This window comes from Salvelinus namaycush, chromosome 2 (genome assembly GCF_016432855.1).
Source record: "Salvelinus namaycush isolate Seneca chromosome 2, SaNama_1.0, whole genome shotgun sequence".
Lineage (NCBI taxonomy): Eukaryota > Metazoa > Chordata > Actinopteri > Salmoniformes > Salmonidae > Salvelinus > Salvelinus namaycush.
The window spans coordinates 69,898,053-69,921,975 of record NC_052308.1 but is presented as its reverse complement, the minus strand read 5'-3'; the positions used below and the strand labels follow the sequence as shown (position 1 = coordinate 69,921,975).

At 43.4% G+C, this 23,923-nt stretch overlaps 3 protein-coding genes across 4 annotated transcripts in view; 1 reads left to right on the top strand and 2 right to left on the bottom strand.

Annotated features, from left to right (window-relative positions):
• Positions 1–4,973, top strand: part of LOC120023156 (potassium voltage-gated channel subfamily KQT member 5-like) — a 142,580-nt gene extending 137,607 nt beyond the window's left edge. Inside the window, exons 13-14 of the mRNA XM_038967168.1 lie at positions 2,117–2,243; positions 3,660–4,973. Of these exons, the coding sequence (XP_038823096.1) occupies positions 2,117–2,243; positions 3,660–4,973 (1,441 nt within the window). The remainder of the gene's footprint in view (positions 1–2,116; positions 2,244–3,659) is intronic.
• A 2,849-nt stretch (positions 4,974–7,822) lies between these two features.
• On the bottom strand, positions 7,823–11,330 carry LOC120066971 (elongation factor 1-alpha 1). Its single transcript, XM_038960096.1, has 7 exons — positions 11,106–11,330; positions 10,804–10,983; positions 10,152–10,448; positions 9,744–9,894; positions 9,073–9,329; positions 8,630–8,864; positions 7,823–8,325 (listed from the first exon to the last, which is right to left on the bottom strand). The coding sequence occupies exons 1-7, from the start codon at positions 11,247–11,249 to the stop codon at positions 8,201–8,203; spliced, it is 1,389 nt and encodes a 462-aa protein (XP_038816024.1). The 5' UTR covers positions 11,250–11,330; the 3' UTR covers positions 7,823–8,200.
• Positions 11,331–12,788: 1,458 nt separating this feature from the next.
• Positions 12,789–19,582, bottom strand: LOC120066953 (NACHT, LRR and PYD domains-containing protein 14-like). Of its 2 annotated transcripts, none has more exons than XM_039018301.1 (10): positions 19,476–19,582; positions 18,295–18,492; positions 16,418–18,127; positions 15,878–16,225; positions 15,523–15,690; positions 15,243–15,413; positions 14,750–14,923; positions 14,360–14,533; positions 14,073–14,246; positions 12,789–13,807 (listed from the first exon to the last, which is right to left on the bottom strand). In XM_039018301.1, exons 2-10 carry the CDS (start codon positions 18,333–18,335, stop codon positions 13,795–13,797), a joined length of 2,973 nt encoding a protein of 990 aa, XP_038874229.1. In that variant the 5' UTR covers positions 18,336–18,492; positions 19,476–19,582; the 3' UTR covers positions 12,789–13,794. The 2 variants fall into 2 exon arrangements, with proteins under 2 accessions (XP_038874229.1, XP_038874222.1); XM_039018294.1 differs by having other exon boundaries at positions 18,295–18,408.
• Positions 19,583–23,923: the final 4,341 nt, after the last annotated feature.

Here is a 23,923-nt window from a genome sequence, read left to right as displayed (position 1 = left end):
GTATATCTTACCTGTCTAGGTTGACAGTATACCTTACCTGCCTAGGTTGACAGTATACCTTACCTGCCTAGGTTGACAGTATATCTTACCTGCCTAGGTTGACAGTATATCTTACCTGCCTAGGTTGACAGTATATCTTGCCTGTCTAGGTTGACAGTTTATCTTATCTGCCTAGGTTGACAGTATATCTTGCCTGTCTAGGTTGACAGTATATCTTGCCTGTCTAGGTTGACAGTATATCTTGCACGGGGGATCCACTTGGGACTGTTGATGGGTTCAGTTTCTAGATTCCTCCTGGTGATGTTTCTTCTGTTCTGCATTCCTGTCAACTGAGTTCTCTGAGTTTTCTCTTAACTTCTACTTGGTCACAATCCCGGATCCGGGAGCATCCTCATCAGTAAAAAAGCTGACTAGCATAGCCTAGCATAGCGCCACAAGTAAATACTAGCATATAAATATCATGAAATCACAAGTCCAAGACACCAAATGAAAGATACACATCTTGTGAATCCAGCCATCATTTCGGATTTTTAAAATGTTTTACAGCGAAAACACAATATGTATTTCTATTAGCTAACCACGATAGCAAAAGCCTCAACCGCATATTTTCACCATTTTTTTACCGCATAGGTAGCTATCACAAATTCGACCAAATAAAGATATAATTAGTCACTAACCAAGAAACAACTTCATCAGATGACAGTCTGATAACATATTTATTGTATAGCATATTTCAGGTATAAATCATAGTTTTACATTGCAGCTACAATCACAAATATCACCAAAGCAGCTAGAATAACTACAGAGAGCAACGTGAAATACCTAAATACTCATCATAAAACATTTATGAAAAATACATGGTGTACAGCAAATGAAAGACAAACATCTTGTGAATCCAGCCAATATTTCAGATTTTTAAGTGTTTTACAGCGGAAACACAATATAGCATTATATTAGCTTACTACAATAGCCAACCACACAACCGCATTCATTCATTCATGGCCCGATTCAATCAGATCCACTTTAGCCAACATCCGCATAGCTGATGTTTGACGGTGTCGGAGGTGGAATTGCGTTAGAGTGATCAAATCCACAAGTTGCTCCCGGCATTATAGCTATAACGGACATTGCCATTGGCTGCATGGAGTCTCATTAAGTTCGAATTCTGGAATGTGTGATGTAATCTACACCTCGATTAGGCTGTTAGAACTCCTCATTATTTAGTTAAATGATTTTTCAATTTGAATGTAATTACTTCTATATAGCCTACACTTTCTCATTGTGAACGTCTAACGCGAGTGGGGAGGTGTGGCTTCTTGACAATGATCACAAGAGCAGCTGCTCACCGATTTACAGCTCCAATGCAGTTCCACCGCCGACACGGCCAAAACATCAGCTATGATGCGGGTGTCGGCTATAGCCGGTTAGCACTTGATCTGATTAAATCTAGGCCCTAAACTTTCACTGAATTTGAAAGGCCTTATTTCCCTAATGAGTGAGTAGTGAGCCACCATGTGGTAGAATCTTAAAATAAAAAAATTCTGGTCGAGAGCTTCTTGAGTCATGGAAAATATTGATTATCTCATATAAACATCTCAACTGAAAATCCAAATGTGTAATAAAATGATATATAAATACAAATCAAAACTATGCTTGTAATTTAAGGTCATTCATTTTGTCTTTCAAATCCAGTAGTAGATAATACATTATTTTCTTCTGGCCTTCGAAAGTTTTATGTTATCTTTTAAAAAAGGTGTATTGATACCACACTGGGCACAGACGTCAATTCAACGTCTATTCCACGTTGGTTCCACCTCATTTCCGTGAAATGACATGGAAACGACGTTGAGTCAGCCAGTGTGTGTGCCCAGTGGGATGCTGTTGATATTGATACACTTGCAACATATATCTCCAGTGACACAGTAAACCGAGCCAAATATATCCTTGTGAGCAGTATGGCCTCTACAGTAAGTGTTGTATTCTCATAGAGGATCAACTCTAACTCTCTTTCCTTCCTTCTTCCTTCTCGGCGGGCTGCCTACTGGACATCCTCTGGTCCTGCACCATTTCTCGCTCTGTACCCTTTCTTTAACACTATGTCTCCTGTGCCCTCCAGAGTGGACCAGATCCTGGGTAAAGGCCAGATTCCTCTGGATAAGAAGATCCGGGACAAGCTGCTGTCTGATGGAGACCTGCTGGAGGACATGAGTATGCTGGGACGCGTCTGTAAAGTGGAACGGCAGGTCAGTGCGTTTCCATGAACTGAAACACTGGTTCATTAAATATGCTGAATTATGTGTGGAATTATGTGTGGTTAGCCAATTCGTGGGAATTGGCCTATATGGATAGGGCTAAGTTGAAATGTTTCTTGCAGAAGAAATATGAAAAGCATATGCATAACCATGGTAGCAATTGAAAGGGAACAGTTTGGAGATAATGGGAAAATAAATGAATAGACCAAAGGTGAGCACACAAGTTAACATGACACAAGACTGAATCCAAACATTACACTGTTGACATTCAGTAACATAAGAATATTCCTCGAAAATGTGGGTTAGGGGCAACATAAGTGAGAGGACTAACTGGCGTCTCAGAAGTGGCCACACACCTCTCCAAAGTGAACACAGTTCCTAAGTCATTTCAATGCACTTTTATGACTCACAGAAGTCTTCAACTATAAGGTACTTTTTGACCTTTCCTAGCTGTGCCATTGAGGAACTAGAGCAAGCACACTTGTAGTTGTTTAGTTTAAAACACAACCTTGCATTCCCGCCGTCACACAATTACTGTAGCTGTCTACACCATCCCAAAACAGTCTATTATAAATCACAATCTGGGTCATGTGGGCATGATTTGAAAGCTTGTTCTATAGGCAACATGACCAGCTAAGTTATAAGTTAGGGTTTCACCAGGTCATTCAGAGAAACGGATTGTAATTTTGGTGCATAGAAAGGAGTCATGAGTGCATTCAAGTGGCAAATTATCTTCAGAATAAACAAACAGGCTCATTCTGTTCAGAACAACTCAGGGTATGACGCCATGTCACATTGTAACTGTACATCAAACATAGTGATCATAAACGCTGACACTGTATATGACATGACTTTTATGATATGGAGATGTGAAGTGCACATTTGGACTCACGGGTGTTTGGTTTGCTTGTGTGACATCAAAGTGGTATTTATAATAATCTTCAACGTCTCATCTTTCAAAGTACATAGAGTCGTCTTAACTTACAGCATTTCCCTCACAAAGAGAACAAAAAAATAGCAAACGTTGCCCAAGTACCGGGAGAGATGGGGGCAACTTCTTGTCGCGCGCTGTGCTCAAATCCAGAATGGATGTCAGTCCAAAACCATACAGCGCTGTGAAATCATTAGTGCCCAAATCTGCCATTTTTAACCCGTATACGGGTACAGGTACGAGTGTAAAGGGCAACCAACTACTGTTATTCAACATGTTATGGATGAATGTGGTTACATGTTGTTTGTATTACCAATTATGTGAAAGTACTCTTTCTTTTGTGTAGCTAATATTAACCTTCATCTTCCTTCCTTCCTTCCTTCCTTCCTTCCTTCCTTCCTTCCTTCCTTCCTTCCTTCCTTCCTTCCTTCCTTCCTTCCTTCCTTCCTTCCTTCCTTCAATCCATCCCTCTCTAGGTCCAGTCTATTGAGTCGAAGCTAGACTCCCTGTTGGACATCTACCGGCATGTGCTACGTAAAGGCTCCTCCTCTGCCCTTACCCTCTCCTCCTTGCCCCTGTTTGAGCTGGAGCAGACCTCAGACTACCAGAGCTCTATCCTCTTCGAGGACCACTCCACCTGCTCTACCCAGGTCAGCAGCACCAGAGGTGGGCCAGGGATAGAGGGCCAAGGGGAATGCGTGACCCGCTCCTCCACCAACGCCTCAAACCTGTCCCGGGGACTTCACCTTATCCTGGCGCCGTCCACCGAGCTCAGCCTCAACCTCAACACTGGCACCACCTCGCCTTCTACCAGTGGGCCCCCGCCCTCCTCCTTCAGTCCACCGCCCCTTCCTCAACACCACCAACATCATCATCATCATACCCTGCCGGAAAGTGGGGAACCAGTCCATAGAGGAAGTTCTTCTCACTCACCTCCTATTCTTACTCCTAATTGTGTATCTGGAGGTGGGGGGTTTCCTACTCTGGCCAGGCCCCCACCACCTCCTCCCCAGCCCAGCCGGACAGTGGGTCACTCCAGGCCGGAGAGGGAAAGGGAGGTGGAGGTGGGTGACTTCTGTGGAAGCCCGGAGGAGAGGGAGGATGGTGATGTGTTAGGCCCAGAACAAGGCCTCAGAATCGGGAGGCTGGGGCAGCCAAGAGGGGGGTCCAGTGGGAACAGCAATGGCCGGCCCTGCAATGCCAAAGCAGAGGGCTCCTGGAGGAGACACACGAGCCTGGAGATGGAGCCCCTGGTACCCATCTCTTCTGCTCTGGGAGGAGGAGGTGGCGGCTCCTCCGGCTCCAACCCCAGCCAGGTGGACCGAAGCCTGGGCAAGTCCATGTCCGTCCAAAACCTGGGGCAGAGGGGGTCAACCACCTCCAGGGCCCTGGATAGCCACCACCATCCTAGCCTCAGCCTCTCCTCCCCCAGCCCCTGCAGCAGCGACTCCCCCACAGGCTCCCACAGTAGTCAGGACCCTGGGGGAGGGGGCGGCGGGGATGGCTGGGGGGAGGAGGACCTCTTTATCAGCGACAGGGACGTGGACGCCCTCCCTCTCCCCCCCGAGGCTCAAGGTGGAGCTTTTGGCTTTGACTTCCTGTCCCAGGGGACAGCCGACGCGACCTCTTACTCTTCAGAGCTACTGAGGACAGACCCGGGGCTTGGGGCGGGGTTAAGTGCTCTGGCAGGGTTCAATAGGAGCCTGGCGAGCGGGAGCGGGAACATGTCATCGCCCCCCTCAGTCGGGAGCACCGAGTCCCTGAGCATGCCGCACGTACGGCTAAAATAAGACACACCCCCGTGTCGTGTGGACCAATCAAAAAAACTCACCTTACAGAGAAGCTCTTTATTCTATTTTGGGAGGGTTGAGGGAGAACAGGGAGGGACTATAATGGTTATTTCTGTTTATTTTTTATGTTGATTTATTTGATAAAAAGCATAGTATTTTTCATACATGTCGACGATACATGAACATATCATTGCATGAATTATTCTTTTTTTAAAGTACGGTTGAAGAAATCGAAACAAAGAAAATAAAGAAGGTATAATAAAGAGAGAGAGAGAGAGAGGTGTATAAAAAATGAGACTTTGAGTACGAGGTTGTATATATATACAATATATATTGTATATATATATAAAGAAACAAGCAAAACTTGATCCTGAAAGACAATGGATTGATCTGTGATCTCAAAACTGCATGAGCACTGCATGTTTTCAGTCCAAATGTCATGCTATTTACAACTTACCCATAAGTCTTCATTCATTAACACAGGAAGTTGTTGATGCCTATAGGCCTTATGGCAAAACCCTTCTAGAAAACTTTTCCTTAATTTTAATACACATAATCATGTACAGATAAAGTTCAAGTGTGGGGCATCCCAACGTATAAGACTATAGCGTATGGGGCAAGTTAAATGCTTACATGAACCCAATATCATACTGTTATCCAAAGCTTCTGAGGCAGCCATCTTTAAATGAATGTTGCCTCAACACGACCAGGTTTTTCACCCACATCAGTTCCCTATAATAGTTTCTCATTTGAGAGACTATTGTGGACATACAATGGCACAAAACACCCCTCATTGTATTGACAAGTCCAGGTCAATACTAGTTTGAGGTAAATTCAATTCTGCCAACAAACACACACACACACACACACACACACACACACACACTCCACTCACTCCCCGGTAGTTTACATACTGTATAACCATTGTACACAAGCTGTTACACATAGTCCCGTGAAAGGAATAACTGCTAAAACAGGAGACGAATAGCTGCTAAAACCATAGAAATAGAAATACTAGAATACGGTCCACCCATCATGACACCTTTGAATAGGGATGTTCGTTCTAGTAGTTATATTTCTATGCCTAAAACACAGTTCAATTGCGCACCCCGAGGTGTTTTCTACCTGACGACCAAGGTATCCACATTATGAATGTGATTTCTTGAGATACCTGTGTATCTTCTCATTCAAATTGTGTTTTTGTTACTTATAACACAAGAGAGCAAAATACAATGAAGGGAGAAAATGTTCAAAATGATATTATGTTATCTGATTATGTGACCCTCTTTTAATTAAATGAAGATACTTGCAGTCTTACAGTACACGGTTTCAGTCGAAATCACACTCACCGGCTGTAGTTCTTTTAATACATTATAGTTTTGAATGCTTATTATATTGCTTAAACTGAAGTTGACATGCTGTAGAATGTATATAATGTTATGTTAATAATCTGTAAGTGATATTTTGCACACCCTGGCAAGCAGTGGGAGTGACATCATGGCTAATGCTAACAACAATTAGCCCTTTTGACTTAAAGGGATATGTCACTCAAATCACATAATTACATTGTTTTTCTTACCCTTCAAGCAGTCTTTGGACGAGGAGAGACAGCAATGATGGACAGCTATTTCTTTACATGGTACCAAAATAAAAATGTAATTTTCTAATTTGGGTGGACTATCCCTTTAAATGTTACAGATTCAGGTACAACAAGGCCATGTTCAATAGGGCACAATGTAGCGAAACGGAATGCAAAGATGACTCATTGGACATGCTCAGCCTCAGGTAGTAGGCTACCTCATCGGTTTTCACAACGTTTTGTAACATTTTGTGCCTACTGAACAGGATCCTGGTAAGGATTATTGGATGTTTCACCAAGTGGGTTGCTTCAAAGGAGAGAAACCCATTCTAAACAACATGAAATACAGTATGAAATTGTACACTAAATCCAAAGCTCCAGTACACATACCATTGGAAACAGAAACATTAGCAGAAACATTTATGGTCGATTAAATCCTTATTGAAGGCTTTACCAGAATATGTGAAGTATATAAAACATGCAGTACATAACATGGTGCCTTTCTTAGCGATATACTGTCCATTTCAACATGTTTATTTGCACCCAACGTGTGGGTTGTTGGCATTTTGTGCTGTAATGGTCTCACATACTTCATTTTTGTTTCGTCCCTTGTAAAAAAAAGACTATCTGATTTGGGCATTATTTATCCACAGACAGACCATGTATTACCAAAGGAAAACTGGCCTTTAGAAATGTCATCATTGTGTCTCATACGATCATTATCCTAATTTATTTAAATGACGTGCACATACCTATACGATAGTAATCATTTCAGTTAGCTCCATCAAGCCTGTAATGTCATGAAAGATGCTAAAGAAACTTCCATTCTCCTACATCAATAAAAAAAAAAAGGAAATTCAAGTGTGTTAGTGACATATTTACAGACATGTTCTGTTAGCCTACGATCGTTGTGGTGTATGTTCTGTTAGCCTATGATCGTTGTGGTGTATGTTCTGTTAGCCTATGATCGTTGTGGTGTATGTTCTGTTCTGTAGCTGCATGTTGACATCTGTTAATTACCTTGAATTATTTTTTTTCATTTTTCAACTGTCAACCCATATTTAAATGACGCACATGTAAGTTTGAACCCTTTTTAATGTCTTTGATATAGATCAAGCTCACAGGTTGCATACAATAAGGTGTAGAGGGAACAGTATCGGCAAAGTTTGAACAGTGCAAGGGAGCTTTTAAGCCAAGCAAGGCGCTATAATATGTTAGTATCTGATATATTTTTTAAAGTGCATTGGGAACATGCAAGCAGCCATAGGAAAACACAACACCATTTCAACATTTAACTTAAAAATGTTTGCGCATTCTACTAACATTAACTAGCAGCTAGTTTAATGCAAACCAACACTATCAATACAATTTTTGACGTTTAACTGAGTACAATAGCACACATCTAGAGGAGTTATTTAAATTGTCTTCCACTCAGATAGTGTATCCTAACCACAAACAGTCAAACAAGCAGACCAAAACATATATATAAAACAGAACACTTCCTTAATGAATAATCCATGTCATTTTCTTTCCTCCGTCTGCTCTTGCGATGCATCGTGAGCATGGACCAGACTTTGACTATGGTGTTTAGCAGGGGGGTGATGTTTTTACGGTGGCGGATGCTAACGTCGCAAGCCCAACACAACGTTCATTTGACCTTCTGGGCCTTCTGGGCCGACTTGGTGACCTTGCCCGTGGACGGAGCCTTCTTCTCCACCGCCTTGATCACGCCCACCGCCACCGTCTGACGCATGTCACGCACCGCAAAGCGCCCTGGGAGGGTGGAGAGAATGATCGAATGCGAGTCATACTTCTAATGACTTTATTATAAACGTATTTCAGTCTATTACAGGCTTTATAGCACATGATACAATGCTATAGTTGATTTGTGATCATGGAACATGTGATTAGTTCTAGACAAGAGGCACCAAGATTGATGAAGGATGGAGATAACGTCTTATCTGATGAACAGAGCAGGTTCTGTAATATCTATATGACAATAAAGATGTACAGTACACGTCATCTGTCCCCCAATAGGGATCTGGGTTGAGGGCAGACACACACACACACCACCTACCAAGTGGTGGGTACTCAGAGAAGCTCTCCACACACATGGGCTTCCCGGGGACCATGTCAACGATGGCTGCGTCACCAGACTTCAGGGCCTTGGGGTTGTCCTCCAGCTTCTTGCCCGAGCGCCGGTCAATCTTCTCCTTCAGCTCAGCGAACTTACAGGCGATGTGGGCCGTGTGGCAGTCCAGCACGGGGGCGTAGCCGGCACTGATCTGACCTGGGTGGTTCAGGATGATGACCTGAGGGAGGAGGGAGGAGACATACACACATGTCATTTCTCTTCTATGTAACTCTATGCTATTTGTTTCCTGTTTAAACAGGGTAGTAAGTGATGTGTGAATTGGACAAAAACAGGAATCAGAACACAGCATGTTAATTGGTGCCTCGTAATGACTCGTTTCAGTCCAGACACACAATGTTCTCCACAGCTAACTCTCCTATCCAGACCTGTGCAGTGAAGTTGGCCGCCTCCATCGGCGGGTCGTTCTTACTGTCTCCAGCCACGTTCCCTCGCCGTATGTCTTTTACCGACACGTTCTTGACGTTAAAGCCCACGTTGTCTCCGGGCATGGCCTCGGTCAGCGCCTCGTGGTGCATCTCCACTGACTTGACCTCCGTGGTCACATTGACGGGGGCAAAAGTCACCACCATGCCTGGCTTGATCACGCCCGTCTCCACCCGCCCCACCGGGACCGTACCAATACCTGGGAGAGGGAGGTGAGAGGCATGAAATGTTTGAGGCAATCTTTCAAGTCTCTCTGAGGCCAGGATTGAATCCGATCGCACTTGTAGAAATTGTAGCATTTAATGGCAATGTTACCGCCTTGGCAGAGATCGCCTTCAAGGTAAACGCTGCAGATGTCAGCTTAATTGTAAATTCCAGTTAAATGTCAAGCGTGCTAGATCGAGGATCGAATGCAGCTCGGATTGAATCCCAGCCTGAGTGCAAGGTATAACATCAAAATAAAATGTATGTAAGAACTGAAAAACAACTCAAAACCCCTTGGCTTTCATTGCTGCAAAATTGACTGAATTGAAATGGAATTGACCCCCAAGCCACTGGCATAGCACCAGTGGCAGGGAGGCCTCACAAGCTCCTCCACCTCCCAGGGCCTCACCTCCTATCTTGTAGACGTCCTGTAGGGGCAGGCGGAGGGGTTTGTCTGTGGGGCGGGAGGGCGGCTGGATGGCGTCCAGGGCCTCCAGCAGGGTGGTTCCAGAGGCGTTGCCATCCTTACGGGTGATCTTCCACCCTTTGAACCATGTCATCTACAGGGAACAGACCAAATATTAGGAACAAGCGTAACTTAAGCGTTATGGCCTACAGAAGAAATACATATTAAGACACTTTGTAAAACTAACCACTTTTTATACCATATCAGTTATACTAATTGGGCAGTGTAATTCAGTGGTGTGCATGACTGCATCTGCAACTCTATTGTGTAATAAGGTTGCGTCCTAAGAATATAAAGTGTCCTCCTGCCTTGGAAAAAGATAAGGATAAGTATAAAAAGAAGAATACTAACGTTAGGGCTAGCCTCCAGCATATTGTCCCCATTCCAGCCAGAGATGGGAACGAAGGCCACCGTATCCGGGTTGTAACCAATCTTCTTAATATAGTTGCTGACTTCCTTCACAATCTCCTCATAGCGTTTCTGGCTGTAGTTGGGCTCGGTGGAGTCCATCTTGTTGACCCCTACAATCAGCTGCTTGACCCCTAGGGTGTAGGCCAGAAGGGCGTGCTCGCGGGTTTGCCCATTCTTGGAGATGCCCGCCTCGAACTCGCCCACGCCCGCCGCCACGATGAGCACAGCACAGTCCGCCTGTGGCAGGGAGCAACCATGACGTTTAATTTTGTATGCATTTGAAAGCAGTTTGAAAGCAGAAAGTGTTACATGAAAAAATAAGCTATTTCTTATCTTATTTCTTGTTTTAGTAAATGTAATTTTAAAATATGGTGCCGTTTATGGATTCCCGGGAAAAAACGTTTGATTTTCAGAGTAGCCAATGTAATCCTGGTCAAAGGTTTTGTTTTGTAAAAGTATAGAAGACATGTTTAATATGTTTCATGCTCTTCCTTCTTCCAGTTTTGTACCAAATAAGAAGGCCCTTGGCTAAACTTTTAGTCAGGGTCCATGTTTAGTGACAGCTGGATACGGTAGTGTCTGCAGCCCATACCTGAGAGGTGCCTGTAATCATGTTCTTGATGAAGTCCCTGTGTCCCGGGGCGTCGATGATGGTGACGTAGTACCTGCTGGTCTCAAACTTCCACAGGGAGATGTCGATGGTGATGCCTCGCTCCCTCTCTGCTTTCAGCTTGTCCAGCACCCAGGCATACTTAAATGAGCCCTTCCCCATCTAAAGACAGACCAAAGAGAGACCAAATCAATGTCAAAAGTCTGTGCAAACAGGATAGACCTTAAATACATCCCAGCACAGAGTAGTTTTGTTAAGTTACTTGTGTCTGGTCACCTCCATACCTCAGCGGCCTCCTTCTCAAACTTCTCAATGGTCCTCTTGTCGATGCCCCCACACTTGTAGATGAGGTGGCCTGTGGTGGTCGACTTGCCTGAGTCCACATGGCCGATCACCACAATGTTGATGTGAAGCTTCTCCTTGCCCATAGCTGTTCACCCAGGAAGACACCGGAGTAGATTGTGGCAAGAGGGGTCAACCAAGCTAGCCAAGTTATTAGGAATTACAATGTCATTAACCGAGCAAAATGTATTACATTTTAGGAGGTATTAAGGAGACAAATATTTGTGAAATGTATTAATACTAGTGACTGAGTCCAGTATCCCTTTGCAATGCTTTGTTTAGTTGATGTCTGCTAAGCAACGAAGAAAACTTGCAACAGTTGGTAGATTATTGCATCACGCAAACACCTCTTCTCCCTCACACATAATTTCAGTCATCGAGAACCATTCACACCCCATCAGATCTCTCTATTCCCTTCCCTGACAATGTGTATAAAGTTTCACTGAGTGGCTTGCCACCATTTTGAGAGTGAGGTCATCAGAATGAAAGAACAGGTGAAAGAAAAGCAGCCATTTCTCAACAACATGGCTGTTATTTTCCTTCCTGGTTCTCAAAGCCTACCCCACCATGTTCATGATGACACTGGAGACTGGTGGTTGGGTGCAAACAGTATTTGGGACGTTTCATATTTCAAGAGGCAGTCACAGAAACAATGGCCAGTCAATAAATCAATATACACCCAGGTTACATTCCAAATGGCACCCTATTCCATATTTAGTGCACTGGGCTCTGTACACTATAGCCTATAGGGAATAAGGTGCCATTTGCAACGACTCCCAATTTGACCTAGGTAACCTCTCCATCCTTATACTCCCCTAAACACCTGCTACAATTGACACTGAAATAAAGTTTTATTTATTACATAACATGGCTATTAACAAGATATCACAGAAATACCATGTAAACGCATAAGGAACATTTATATTATGTAGTTACAAAAACTTACCAAAATAATGGTATTGTGGCCATCATATAACATGTTTATTAGCTCCTACGAAGCAATGAAAGACATTACGGGACAGCAATAGGTAGGCTATTAAAGGACCACTGCCTTAGTTTTGCGAATATCGACGCCACTATCATGCATCTTGCTGGCTTGGTTAACTATTTCGCGTTATCCAAACACATAGGCTACAGCGCCGGTTCATACCGATACCCGAGTTATTACACTGCGCCATGTTACCTTCGAGAGCAACCTCTTATTGTTTTGCTAATAGTGTCAGCCGCGTTGTTATTGTAATTTCCACATGGAGACCGTGTGCAATATATCCAAACCGACTGCCTTGCATAACCCTATTACATCCAGCGTTACACCTACCTCGTCAGACCATCATTTCACAGCACACATTTAAAAATGCAGACCATGGTTGGTTAATACTTTAGCTTGTTGTTAGCTAAAATTGTATCGTACCTGGGTGTGTAGATGCGCTCGCAAAAATTCGGCCAGTAATTGTGTAGCAAAAGATGCTGTCTGGTTTATTATTAGGGACCCAGTAGTGGGTGCTGCCGCTATTGGCTTTACATACGTCATTAGTTTAACCCGACCGTGGAGAAATTCATGTTTTTCACCACCAGGTGGTGGTGGTGGTGATGTACCATAACAATCAAAGAATCAGCCCAAACCATCAATGTGTAACATTGTAACAATTTGAACATGAGACAGGATTGTATACATTTACACACAAACACAATAATAGAACACACATACAAGCACACTCAAACAGACATACTGTATATACCAGCAGAGGAGACAAATAGTAGAGAACTGTGTCCCTCACAATCACAATACTCTAAAGGCACTTGTTTAACTTGAAATACTGCGTCGACCAGACTGTTGCAGTAGGTGCAAACACATTTGGAGACCGGACCTAAAACATATGACCAAAGTTGGAAATCTTCTTAAGTTAAACCTCCCATTAGTACTTAAAAAAAAAAAATGCATCATGACCAATAGAAGTAGCTAGGTATATTTGGGTAAAATGTACATTGTACGCAACAATAGTAAATAAACCAAGAGTTGTACTACTGTATACATTTCCCGAAATGTCTGGTCATCTTCATTAAAAAAAAGCACTTTCAAAGAGAAATCAAATAAAACTTGAAAAACAAAAAGACTGTGCTACCAAGGGACTGTACCAGTGTTAAAAAGAAAACATTACATCCTTCTCCCTCAGAGACGCTATAACGTAACCTCACTCCCCCAAACTGATAGCTTTTCGGTACCGTAGTTGGCTAAGACGTCGTCAAGAGGCCGGTCACGTGTGTCTGAGGAGCAGAGGCGCCTGTTACAAAGGCTACACATTCTATAGTATACATACTAATGTGCAAAACATACTATAAAGCTTCTGCAAAGGTTAAATGGGTTGATACTGCAGCAAGACCAGAGGAACGGAGTTAGTAACAGTGTGTGTGTCCTTTCAGCCTCACTATCTGTTCCTAAGTAAATACTCTCTGGTCTTCTGTTCAAGTGTGAGCAGCCAGGATACTGTAAGGCACTTTAAAAGTGGTGTGTCGAGACTTGTCAGCCAATCGTTTCGTAGCTTCACTCCAGAGTGTTCCTCATTAAATAACTTCACTCCAGATGTGGGAAAAGGTCGAGCCGAGAACCACCTCCAGCGAGCAAGGCCACTCTCAATCGTTTATTCTGGAAAGAAGGGCAACATAAACAAATGGACTAATGGTTACATTGCACTAATGTAGGCCGACACATTTTGGCTACGTAGATAAAAACCCGATTGGTAACATTTCTCAAAAAAGCTAAAGCAAGAGGGCAGCATATCTAGAGTCTATCTAGAGAATGTCTTTCAAGTTCTAGAAATAAATAAAAATCTCCTGTCCCACATTTTGCACTGTTTCTATGGTAACATTAACAAGTCCCTTTTCTGAGCTTTGATGGCACCAGGACTTACTCTAGAGTCTGTAGTTTGTAGTGTGGGTCATCCCTGATGCCGGAGAGAATTCGCAGTCCTTCTTCTCCCGTGTCGTTTCCCATCAGGCCCAGCTCTGTGATTTTGGAGCAGCTGGACTTCAGGGCTAAGCCTAGGGAGGAGCAGCCCTCTGCTGTGATCCCACAGCATCTCAGACTGGGGGGGGGGGGGGGGGGGGGCGACATTCACTTCACCTTACTCAACAATGCATTATAAATGCATTTTTTGTGAATATGCTTGTAAGTATTAACACTTAACATGTTACTTACAACAGTCTCTCCAGTTTACAGGTTGTTGAGGTCAGTCCCATGCAGAGTGTTTTTACACCGCTGTCTCCCAGTTCGTTTCCAGATAGATCCAGCTCTTTCAGGTTGGTGAGATTGGAGCGGAGAGCTTCGACCAGCTCCGGACAGCATAGCTCCGTCATCTTACAGTCACTCAGTCTAGGTGTGTGTGTGTGTGTGTGTGTGTGTGTGTGTGTGTGTGGTGGTTGGGGGGTTCAACAAATACGCACAACATTAGTCTGTCATTTGATTTGAGTATACTGTCCCTCTAAATCACACATGATGTGCCTGTTGATGCCACTTCAATTGAAAAATATATATCAACGGTGAACAGTTAGGCCTTCTACATTTGTACAGTCTCATCGCAGTACTCACCGTAGGGTCTCCAGTGAAAAGCGTATCGTTTTGAGGAACAGGAAAAACGAGACAACATCTGAGTGGCCCAGGTGGTTCCTGCTCATATCCAGCTGTTTGAGGAAGGTGGGGCTGAAAGTGAACCCTCCAGCCAGCCAAGGAGAGCCTCCAGACGTGAAGCCACAGCTCGCCAGACTGGAGAGGACGGCAACACTCGTCAATGTCAATTCAATTATTCATTCATCAATTATTATAATTTTATTCTTCAATATGTTTGTGTGGTATCCAAGGAGTTTGGAATAAGATAAGACAGCGAAAATACACATTTCCTAAACAAAATTGGACACGTTTGAATGTACTATTCAGCTCATATGGCAGGCAAAGCAAAGTGGCAGCCAGCGGGCCAAATTCAGCCCACGAGTGATTTGTTTTTGAATTGCCAAAATTGTCTAACTTGTTTTCATAGGGGTGTACTTGGGATTGGGCACAACTCTCTGTGAGCTAGCTAGCTTACTTGAGTTTCTCCAATTGACAGGCGGGCAGTCCGAAGGCTTTACAGAGCATCTTGACCCCCTCGTCCTTCAGGTTGTTGTTGCTCAGGTTGAGCTCCCTCAGACTGGGGATGTTCACCAGAAATCCAAACATGTTCTCACAGCATTTCTCAGTGAGCTGACAACAGTACAACCTGGTGGTGGAGGGAAAATGTATGGTACATTTACTACAGTGAACATTCCACTTTAGAATCAGGGAGGTGGAATGTGTGAGTGTACTACAATACTCCAGACAGTACTCACTCCAGTTTGTATATCTGGGTTGACTTCAGTATGTCCATAAGCAGCTCCACCCCCGCGTCTCCCAGATCGTTCATGCTGACGTCCAGCTCTCGCAGGTGTCTGGGGTTGTCTATCAGCAACACCGCCAGAGCGTGACTCAGCTCCAGGCCCAGCTTGCAGTTTGAGAGCCTAACGAAGATTACAAAAAAAAATTGAAGACAACAACTATTTCCTTACAGAAGGGAATTTAATTTTCTTCAAGCCACAATATTAACACGAAGGAGAATTTAATTAAATGATATTACAAGTGGGGGTACAGCAAGCCTACACAAAATCAGAACACAACAGGTTCCGTGGACATTTACTCAATACTCACTTCAGGATCTGCAGTTCGCACTTAACAACCTTTAGTACGTCAACAAGATGAAACACCCCCGATTCTTCCGGTTCATTGCCGCTCATATCCAGCTCTCGCAGGTGCGACGGGTTGGATTTGAGAGCTTTGGCCAAAGCTGCAAAGCCATTCTGTTTGACCCTGCAGCCGGACAGTTTCAGTCTCTCCAGTCGGCAGTGTGGATTGGCCAGGCCGGCCGCCAGCAGCTGCACTCCTGAGTCTTTCAGCGTGTTGAAACTCAGGTCCAGAGCTTTCAGATTGGACACCTTTGAGGTGAGCGCCGAGGCCAGACATTCACAGGATTTCTCAGTCAGGTTGTGATACGACAGTCTGGTGGGAAGGAGGGTTTATGGAATCAAGAAGCACATTAGAAGTCATACTAGTAGCCACTTGAACCACCAAAACTGTAAGACGAGCCCAACAAACTTGAATTACATAATTCTGATGACAATTACCTTGTGCGTTACCGACATGTCATATAGATATGTAATAGCTGGTATTGTTAAATGACCAAGTACTTACGTGGCTGTCTGGGAAGCTTTGATCACTGGCAGCATCCTCAGAAGTTCCTTGTCTCCTCTGTTCTCTACTTCCAACCCAAGCATGTCTATCGACCCAGACTCCGATGCCACTAAGAGAGTGGCCAGGTCGGACCAATGTGCAGGTGGGTATTTGGCATCTGGGGGGATTCCCGTCTTGAGAAAGCGCACACTATCATTGTCTAGAGAGTAGTCTTTCAGTTCCCTCAGGCAGTTCAGCAGGTTGAGGGTCCTCGGCGAAGCGGGATTCTCCAAGACCTTCTTCTTGATGTACACTAACATTTCCGGAAGGGCAGTAGACGAGATGAAGCCAGCCTCTGAGAACATCTGGTTAAAGTTCTGAGCAATGCCGAGGAGGAAGCGAAGGAAGAGGTCCATATGTCCAGTCTTGCTCTGCAAAGTCATGTCCACCGCGCTCTTGAGTTGGGTGGCATCTCTAAAAAACCAGAGAGTTCTCTCGATCTGGGTTTTCTGGTTGACAGCCTGGTTTTTGTCTTGGACGCCAACAGATTGAAGAAACCACAATGCGGCAATGAACTCCTGAATGGTGGTATGCCCAAAGTAGTAGATCTTCTTTTCCTGCAGCCCAATATCCTCCCTGAAGATGGGTATGATCACTTTTGCGTACACAGCTGCCACATGGACATCAATGTTGCACTCTCTTAGGTCTTCCTCGTAGAAAACCGTGTTACCTTTCACCAACTGCTTAAAGGCTAGTTCCCCCAATTCATCAACTATCTTTACATTGTGGTTCCCCATTTGTAACAGGACAAGTAGGTCGTTAAATAATGGAGTTAGTGCGACAGGTTCGCATGTTTTGTCGGGTACATATGTCTGTTTCTCGAGTATTGACGCTGAGATTGAACAGATACAAGGTATCTGGCACAAGTTGTAGAGGCCCTTCGAGTTCTTCAAGTAGGTGATAACTGCTTTGGCCTGGTTCTTGTCATTGATTGCTCTCCTGAAGAACTCTTCTTTCTGGGAGTCGGTGAAGCCTTCGATTTCTGACACTCTGTCAATGTACTGAAGAGGGATGCGATGGACTGCTGCAGGTCTGGATGTAATCCATATGTGAGCGGCAGAGGGAAGAAGATTACCATTAATGAGGTTTGTCAGCAGTGTCGGCACAGAGGAAACCTCTGTGACATTGGTCACAATCAGGCTGTTCTTGAAGTCGAGAGGACGACAGAATTCATCCAGCCCGTCAAAGAAGAACCCAACTCTGCAGTTCTCCAAGTTGCAAATTCCAGGTTCTTTCAATTCTGGGAAAAACTCGTAAAGAAGTTCAATCAGACTCAGTCTCTCCTTCAGCAAATTCAGCTCTCGGAAAGGAAGGGGAAATATTAGTTGGACTTCCTGGTTTCCTTTTCCCTCTGCCCAGTTAAGAATCATCATCCGCACCTGGCTAGTTTTGCCAATACCAGAGATGCCCTTTGTCAGAGCTGTTCTGATAGGCTCATCGACTTCGGAGTTTAGGAATGAACATGTTCCTTGATGTCTTCTCCTGTAGCCTGGCTCAGATAGAATATACTCATGTTGGTTCTCCTTGCTACTTTTACCAGCTTGATAGTGGAGATCACAATGTATATAAAATGGATGCTCAGTTTTCCCCCCTGGCGGACTTTGGTACTTTTTCTTCAGGATGGCTTTTAGCTTATTGCTGAGTTTCCCCACATGGGAGGCAGAGACTTTCCTGTCAAATTGGCAAATAAAAGTATATCTTATTTTCTACGTGCAATATAAAATACTAACGCTTCAATGAACATGCCCTACTGTGTATTCAAAATGACATTCATTTTCAATAGACTCATTCTGAGCTGGTCCTCTGTTCTTACTGTGTGGTGAATGTGATTCTCTTACCTTTGTTCAGGCAATCGTTTTTTCCCCCCAAGGCAAAACATTTCCCTGGATTCAGAGGAGGTAGATCTGTTACTACCAACGTTTGTGTCCCTCCAATTTCTCCAGAGACAGAATCTGTGTAGAATGCAGCAAGACAGGCTAGCTAGTCCCACATTTGATGACAGCAGCAGGGAGGTCACACTACCAACCAACCTTTGACTTGTAATACACACAGAATATTGTGATTAGCAATATTGGTACACTATATCAGTGATGTACTGCCAATAATCCCTAAATTGCACTGCCTCTCATATGGGAAATTATTCATTAACATGTTAAGCCACAAATGATTCTAGCTAAGATTTCCACCTCAGCTTCTCATTGGTAACATGGGTATGTGTTTGTGTTAACATTACACTCCTTGTACTCCGTGACATATCCCAAACAGTTTGGCATGACAATGAGTGGCATGATGGCACAAACAGACTGGCACCCTGGCTAGCTCATCAGTCGTGCTTTCAAACCATGATTTTGAAGAATATTACCGTGTGAAATTAAGGCAACAGTCTTAACTAGCTAGCCATCGTAGCTGGCTATCCATTGTTAGGGTCATGTAAACATCAGCTAGGTACATAGCCAAGTTAATAAGTGCCTTGGCTTGTGCTAGCCGGAACGTCTCATAGGCTCCTGTCCCAACTCCTATTTATGTAGCGCGGGGCAGCTTGGACAGGACGCTAGTCTATCGCAGGGCCTTACCCCCAATCTATCTCCTTAATGCTGAGTGCCAAGCAGAGATGCATCAAGTCCCATTTTTACAGTCTTTGGTATGACTCGGCCAGGGATTGAACTCACAACCGTCCAATCTCAGGGTGGACAATAACCACAAGGCCACTGCGTTAGTCAAGTTTAGAGACTGATCAAATAATTTGCTAACTTTAGGGATGGTATCATGATCTGTGTGGCCTGTGTAGCTAACTAGCTGGTATAGCTAAATAGCTGACAAAATAACGAATCTGCTTTAGGTTAACTCCAGGTCCTATTAGGAATCTGTCTGGACTAGAGGACTAAACTCAACTCCATAGCTAAAAGCTACAGTAAATGGCTACGATAATGTACAGGCTAGCATTCATCACATTCCATTTTCTTTGCTGTAAATTACAAACAACCACCGAACTAATGCAATTCCACAGTTATATGCTTACATGCTTGCTTTTCTCCGTCTTATTCAATTTTACCAATTCGTCTCGACAAATTAATGTTTTTCAGATAGCGCAAAAGGGGAGCAGTACAGAAGCAGTCAGAGCCTTCTTCTTCTTCTGCGTCTATGATATCATAGCGGTCCGCAAACAATCGTTTTCGCGCATGCCACCACCTACTGGGCTGCAATGTACGATAAATCATGACCTGCCCAATTCTGTGCTACCATGAAAATAAAATTCAAAACCAACTGAATCCCTAACTTCTACTGATCCCATATCTCTGAGCCTCTAGCCTCTCTCTGTGCCTGGCACCCACCAAATGCTGCCCTGTGTTCTCCCCCACAATTGCAGCACTTAATCTTCACATTGCTTCCACATTCACTGTAATCATGTGCCCCTCCACACTCGGCATATCTTTTCTTTCCGTTACACTGAGCAGCTACATGTCCCATTCTTTGGCATTTAAAACACTGCAGTGCATATGGGACAAATTCTCTAACATTGAAACTAAGGACTCCTACATGTATTTTTCCCGGCAAGACTTTCTCAAACCTCAGCATCCCTGATAAGCTTTCACTTCTTTGACCCTCTTTCCTACTGATCAACTTTTTGGCCCCAATCACTCTGCCTCCCTTCACATTTTCTTTAATATCCCCTGTGGACATAGATATTGGGACTCCAGTGATGACTCCCCTCAATCTAGCATATGTGTAACCGATGTGAAATGGCTAGCTAGTTAGCGGTGGTGCGCGCTAATAGCGTTTCAATCGGTGAGTTTCCGAAGCCAGAGACGCTCCGTCAAAATAAAGACCCCAAACTTCCCCGTCAAGGCTTTGATTGGTCAGAGTGTAGTTTCTGTGCACCTATCTGTTTGAATGTAGCCAGACATTCTTACCGGAGTTTACCTGAGTTTTTGGTTAGACTATGTAGGCTTATAGGTCGTATGATGGTCATGGAAAATAAATATTTGTTGAACAATTAAAATCTATCAATTAAATTAAAACACTGTAATTAAAATAATCGCAGTCAGTGTACTGATGATGTGATTTTAGGTAGGCATTCTAAAAGCTTAGGCTGTGTAGCCTATACCAGAGGCATCACCGCAGGACAAAGAGTGGGATGGTGGAAAAAAAAACATCTGGGACCCATAGTTTTTCCTGATTTGCGAACCTAACCAGGTACAATTCTGGAACGTCTGACGTGATGAATCTAAAAAGGTTTAATATGGGCTATGATGGGACCTGAGTTTTTCTAATAGGTCACGTATTGTTTTTTTACTCCTGGAAAAACTCCTGGACTTGGGGGGGATGAAACCCCTGTCAAAGTCCAGCAAACGTGTACTTCATATGAATTATATTTTAAATAAGGATTGGGGGGTTTCCTAAACACAGAGAAAGCAACTTGATGGACAATCAAACGCACAGGGCTGAGCTTGCTTCCTTGCTTCCTATGCATCCTATAGTTCTGCCCAATGCAACTGCAGGCCTTATAAAAAAATGTACTCAGTCTGTCAACTATCGTGTCTATTGATTCATTCAAGTTAATCATTTTGGATTGAAAAAGTCTTTGTGGCCCAAGAATATAAACCCTATTTGATCCCATTCACATTTTCTCACAAACAAAATGGAGTATACTGCATTTTAATAAACTAAACCAAAAGATTGAAATGTGCTGCGGCAAATGTCGCCACACGTTTTCCGGTGACCCTGTCATAGGTCATGCTGCGTGACTGCATATAGAGTTCTAGACCTTTATAATAGCCTAGGTTGTTCTGTTTTCATCGAGGGAAAGAAACACCAAAATGTAAATGGTAATTCCATTGTATTTGTAGATTTTAACGAAAAGAACAATAAAGAAATCACATTCACAGTCATTTGATTTAGAAGCATCTTATTTTTATACCAGCCTTTCCGAGGTTAGTCTAAGTAGTCTACCTAGTAGGCTATAGGTGTATCCAAAATACGCACTGTCAATAGGGCTAAACGGGCCTAGTCAGCTCAAAAAAGTGTACATCGAGCAAATGTAAACCAATAACGGTATTATAAAATAACATAACAAGCATATAACAAGCGTCAGTCGTATAAACAGCCTATACTGGTGTCAGTCATTAATGAACTCGTTGTGGCCTCTCTTGGGCATGTGCGCCTTTATGCATAGCAGGAGTTATTCCTTTAAGCAGAAGACTCTTACAGTAACATGTCATGACAGTCAACACAAATCTTCGACAAATCTTTATTCTGGAATGAGCACTTTCCGCAGACAAATCGCTTACAGGTCCCGCAGAAGTCGCAGTTTTTGTTCCGCATGCATCCGTGCACCTGGCACTGTCTCTTCTTCTCGGAGAGCGGTGGTGCGTCATTTGGGACATCGTGCGCTGCTGCCTTACCCCTGGCGCTCATGTGGTTCTCACAAAGCTCCAATGCCAACTACATGATGAAATCTCTCCTCGGGATTGTCTTACCTGTGCACAGGGTGAACAAAACGTGCGAGTTGATAGCAGGGGGATTATGCAACTTCGGGTACTTAGGCCGTGCAAACTTTCAGAAATGTAAACTTATTCAAACACCATTTTACCAGTATTGTACTTGTCTTTGATTTGTCTAGAAACTATATCTGATAATGGCTACGATCGTACTATTCAGGAATTTATATATTTTTGTCATTTTTCCCAGACAGCCATAGATGTCATTTCCATCAGGTCATTAAACATCCATTTTAGTTGAAAATGAAAGATCATACAATTGATTTATAAAGGATTTCTTATACATTTGTACATGAACTTGTATTGAATATTATTTAAAGTGATTTTTAAGGTTGTCCTAATGTTAATAATTCAACATGACGTCTGAATGTATAAACTTGCCTTGGTGACAGCTGAAAACATTTATCATGAAAAGTAAGATATTTACACCCAACCTTTTTGTGAGATTATGATAACAACCATATAATTTCCATATCTAAAACAAATAAATGTATGTAAATTATACATAATATACTAATTTACCTCAAAATATGGGTTGTGGTGGACATGACAAGGTGTGGTGGACATGACAAGGTGTGGTGGACATGACATGGTGTGGTGGACATGACAAGGTGTGGTGGACATGACAAGGTGTGGTGGACATGACATGGTGTGGTGGACATGACAAGGTGTGGTGGACATGACAAGGTGTGGTGGACATGACATGGTGTGGTGGACATGACATGGTGTGGTGGACATGACATGGTGTGGTGGACATGACATGGTGTGGTGGACATGACATGGTGTGGTGGACATGACATGGTGTGGTGGACATGACAAGGTGTGGTGGACATGACAAGGTGTGGTGGACATGACAAGGTGTGGTGGACATGACAAGGTGTGGTGGAAATGACATCTATGTAAAGAAAACGTATGAAAACAATATTTTAATGCAAACATTTTGAACAACAACCATTGTTAAACATTTCATTAATATAAGACAAAGTAAGATTCCAAAACAGTGGAACTAGCACTTGAGATGCTGCAAATAGAAATTCTAGCACATATATAGAGGGAAGAGTTAATTGAGAGCTACACATGTTTTGTTTAATGTATGATTTTATGCCCTGCTTTGTATGTACTGTATAGTGAGTTTCCAAGGGAATCTAATTCTTAGAAAGAGAGCTAAGTTCCTCCCAGATCAAGGCATCCAGCTCCATGTGCTTTTTGGTCACTGGATGGGGCTCAGGGACTAGTCCAAGCACATGCTGTGGTCTGTACCATATGATGTCGTCTCTCATTGGCCAAAATAAAACGGTTGGGGACCAAAGCGACTCATGGGTTTCACAAGAGCACTAATCTGCGTGAACATCTTGCACGATACCAGGGTAAACGTCGTGATCATACTCCACCACACACCACTTTCCAATCAATGCTTCACTTAGATCTTCAATGGGCTGGACGGTGCTTTGAGATGAGTTGAATTTTCCATCTTGGTCCACCTTTTCTTTTACTGTCAAATGTACAGTGAACTTCTCCATGTTTCTCTCTTTGTTTTTCTTCTCTCTCTTCAGCTTTGTTTTTCCACTCAAACCACCATGTCTGCTCACCAGCATCAAAGTCAGATGTTTTAAGCTCTTTTGCTTGACAAAGGGAGCACTCTGGGTACATGCACTCCTTCTTCAGGTTCTCACAGCACAAAGACTCAATAAGGTTCTCACAGCACAAAGACTCACAAAGACTCAATAAGGTTCTCACAGCACAAAGACTCAATAAGGTTCTCACAGCACAAAGACTCACAAAGACTCAATAAGGTTCTCACAGCACAAAGACTCAATAAGGTTCTCACAGCACAAAGACTCAATAAGGTTCTCACAGCACAAAGACTCAATAAGGTTCTCAATGTTGCTGCAGCTGATCACTTTGTGATGCTGTAGTTTGTCAGCCATGAACTGGATGTTGGCGTGGGTTTTGCAGAGACATGTGTCCC

Bases quoted from the DNA above. Each gene is read 5' to 3' on its own strand.
- LOC120066971 (XM_038960096.1), bottom strand. From the start codon at position 11,249: ATGGGCAAGGAGAAGCTTCACATCAACATTGTGGTGATCGGCCATGTG. The intron at 10,984-11,105 runs GTATGGAGGTGA...GTCTGTCTTTAG, and splicing joins TTGAGAAGGAGGCCGCTGAG to ATGGGGAAGGGCTCATTTAA. The intron at 8,326-8,629 runs GTAGGTGGTGTG...CCACCCTCCCAG, and splicing joins CTCTGAGTACCCACCACTTG to GGCGCTTTGCGGTGCGTGAC.
- LOC120066953 (XM_039018301.1), bottom strand. From the start codon at position 18,335: ATGTTTTGCCTTGGGGGGAAAAAACGATTGCCTGAACAAAG. The intron at 18,128-18,294 runs GTAAGAGAATCA...CCAATTTGACAG, and splicing joins AAACGATTGCCTGAACAAAG to GAAAGTCTCTGCCTCCCATG. The intron at 15,691-15,877 runs GTGAGTATTGAG...AATCTTCGTTAG, and splicing joins TGCGAACTGCAGATCCTGAA to GCTCTCAAACTGCAAGCTGG.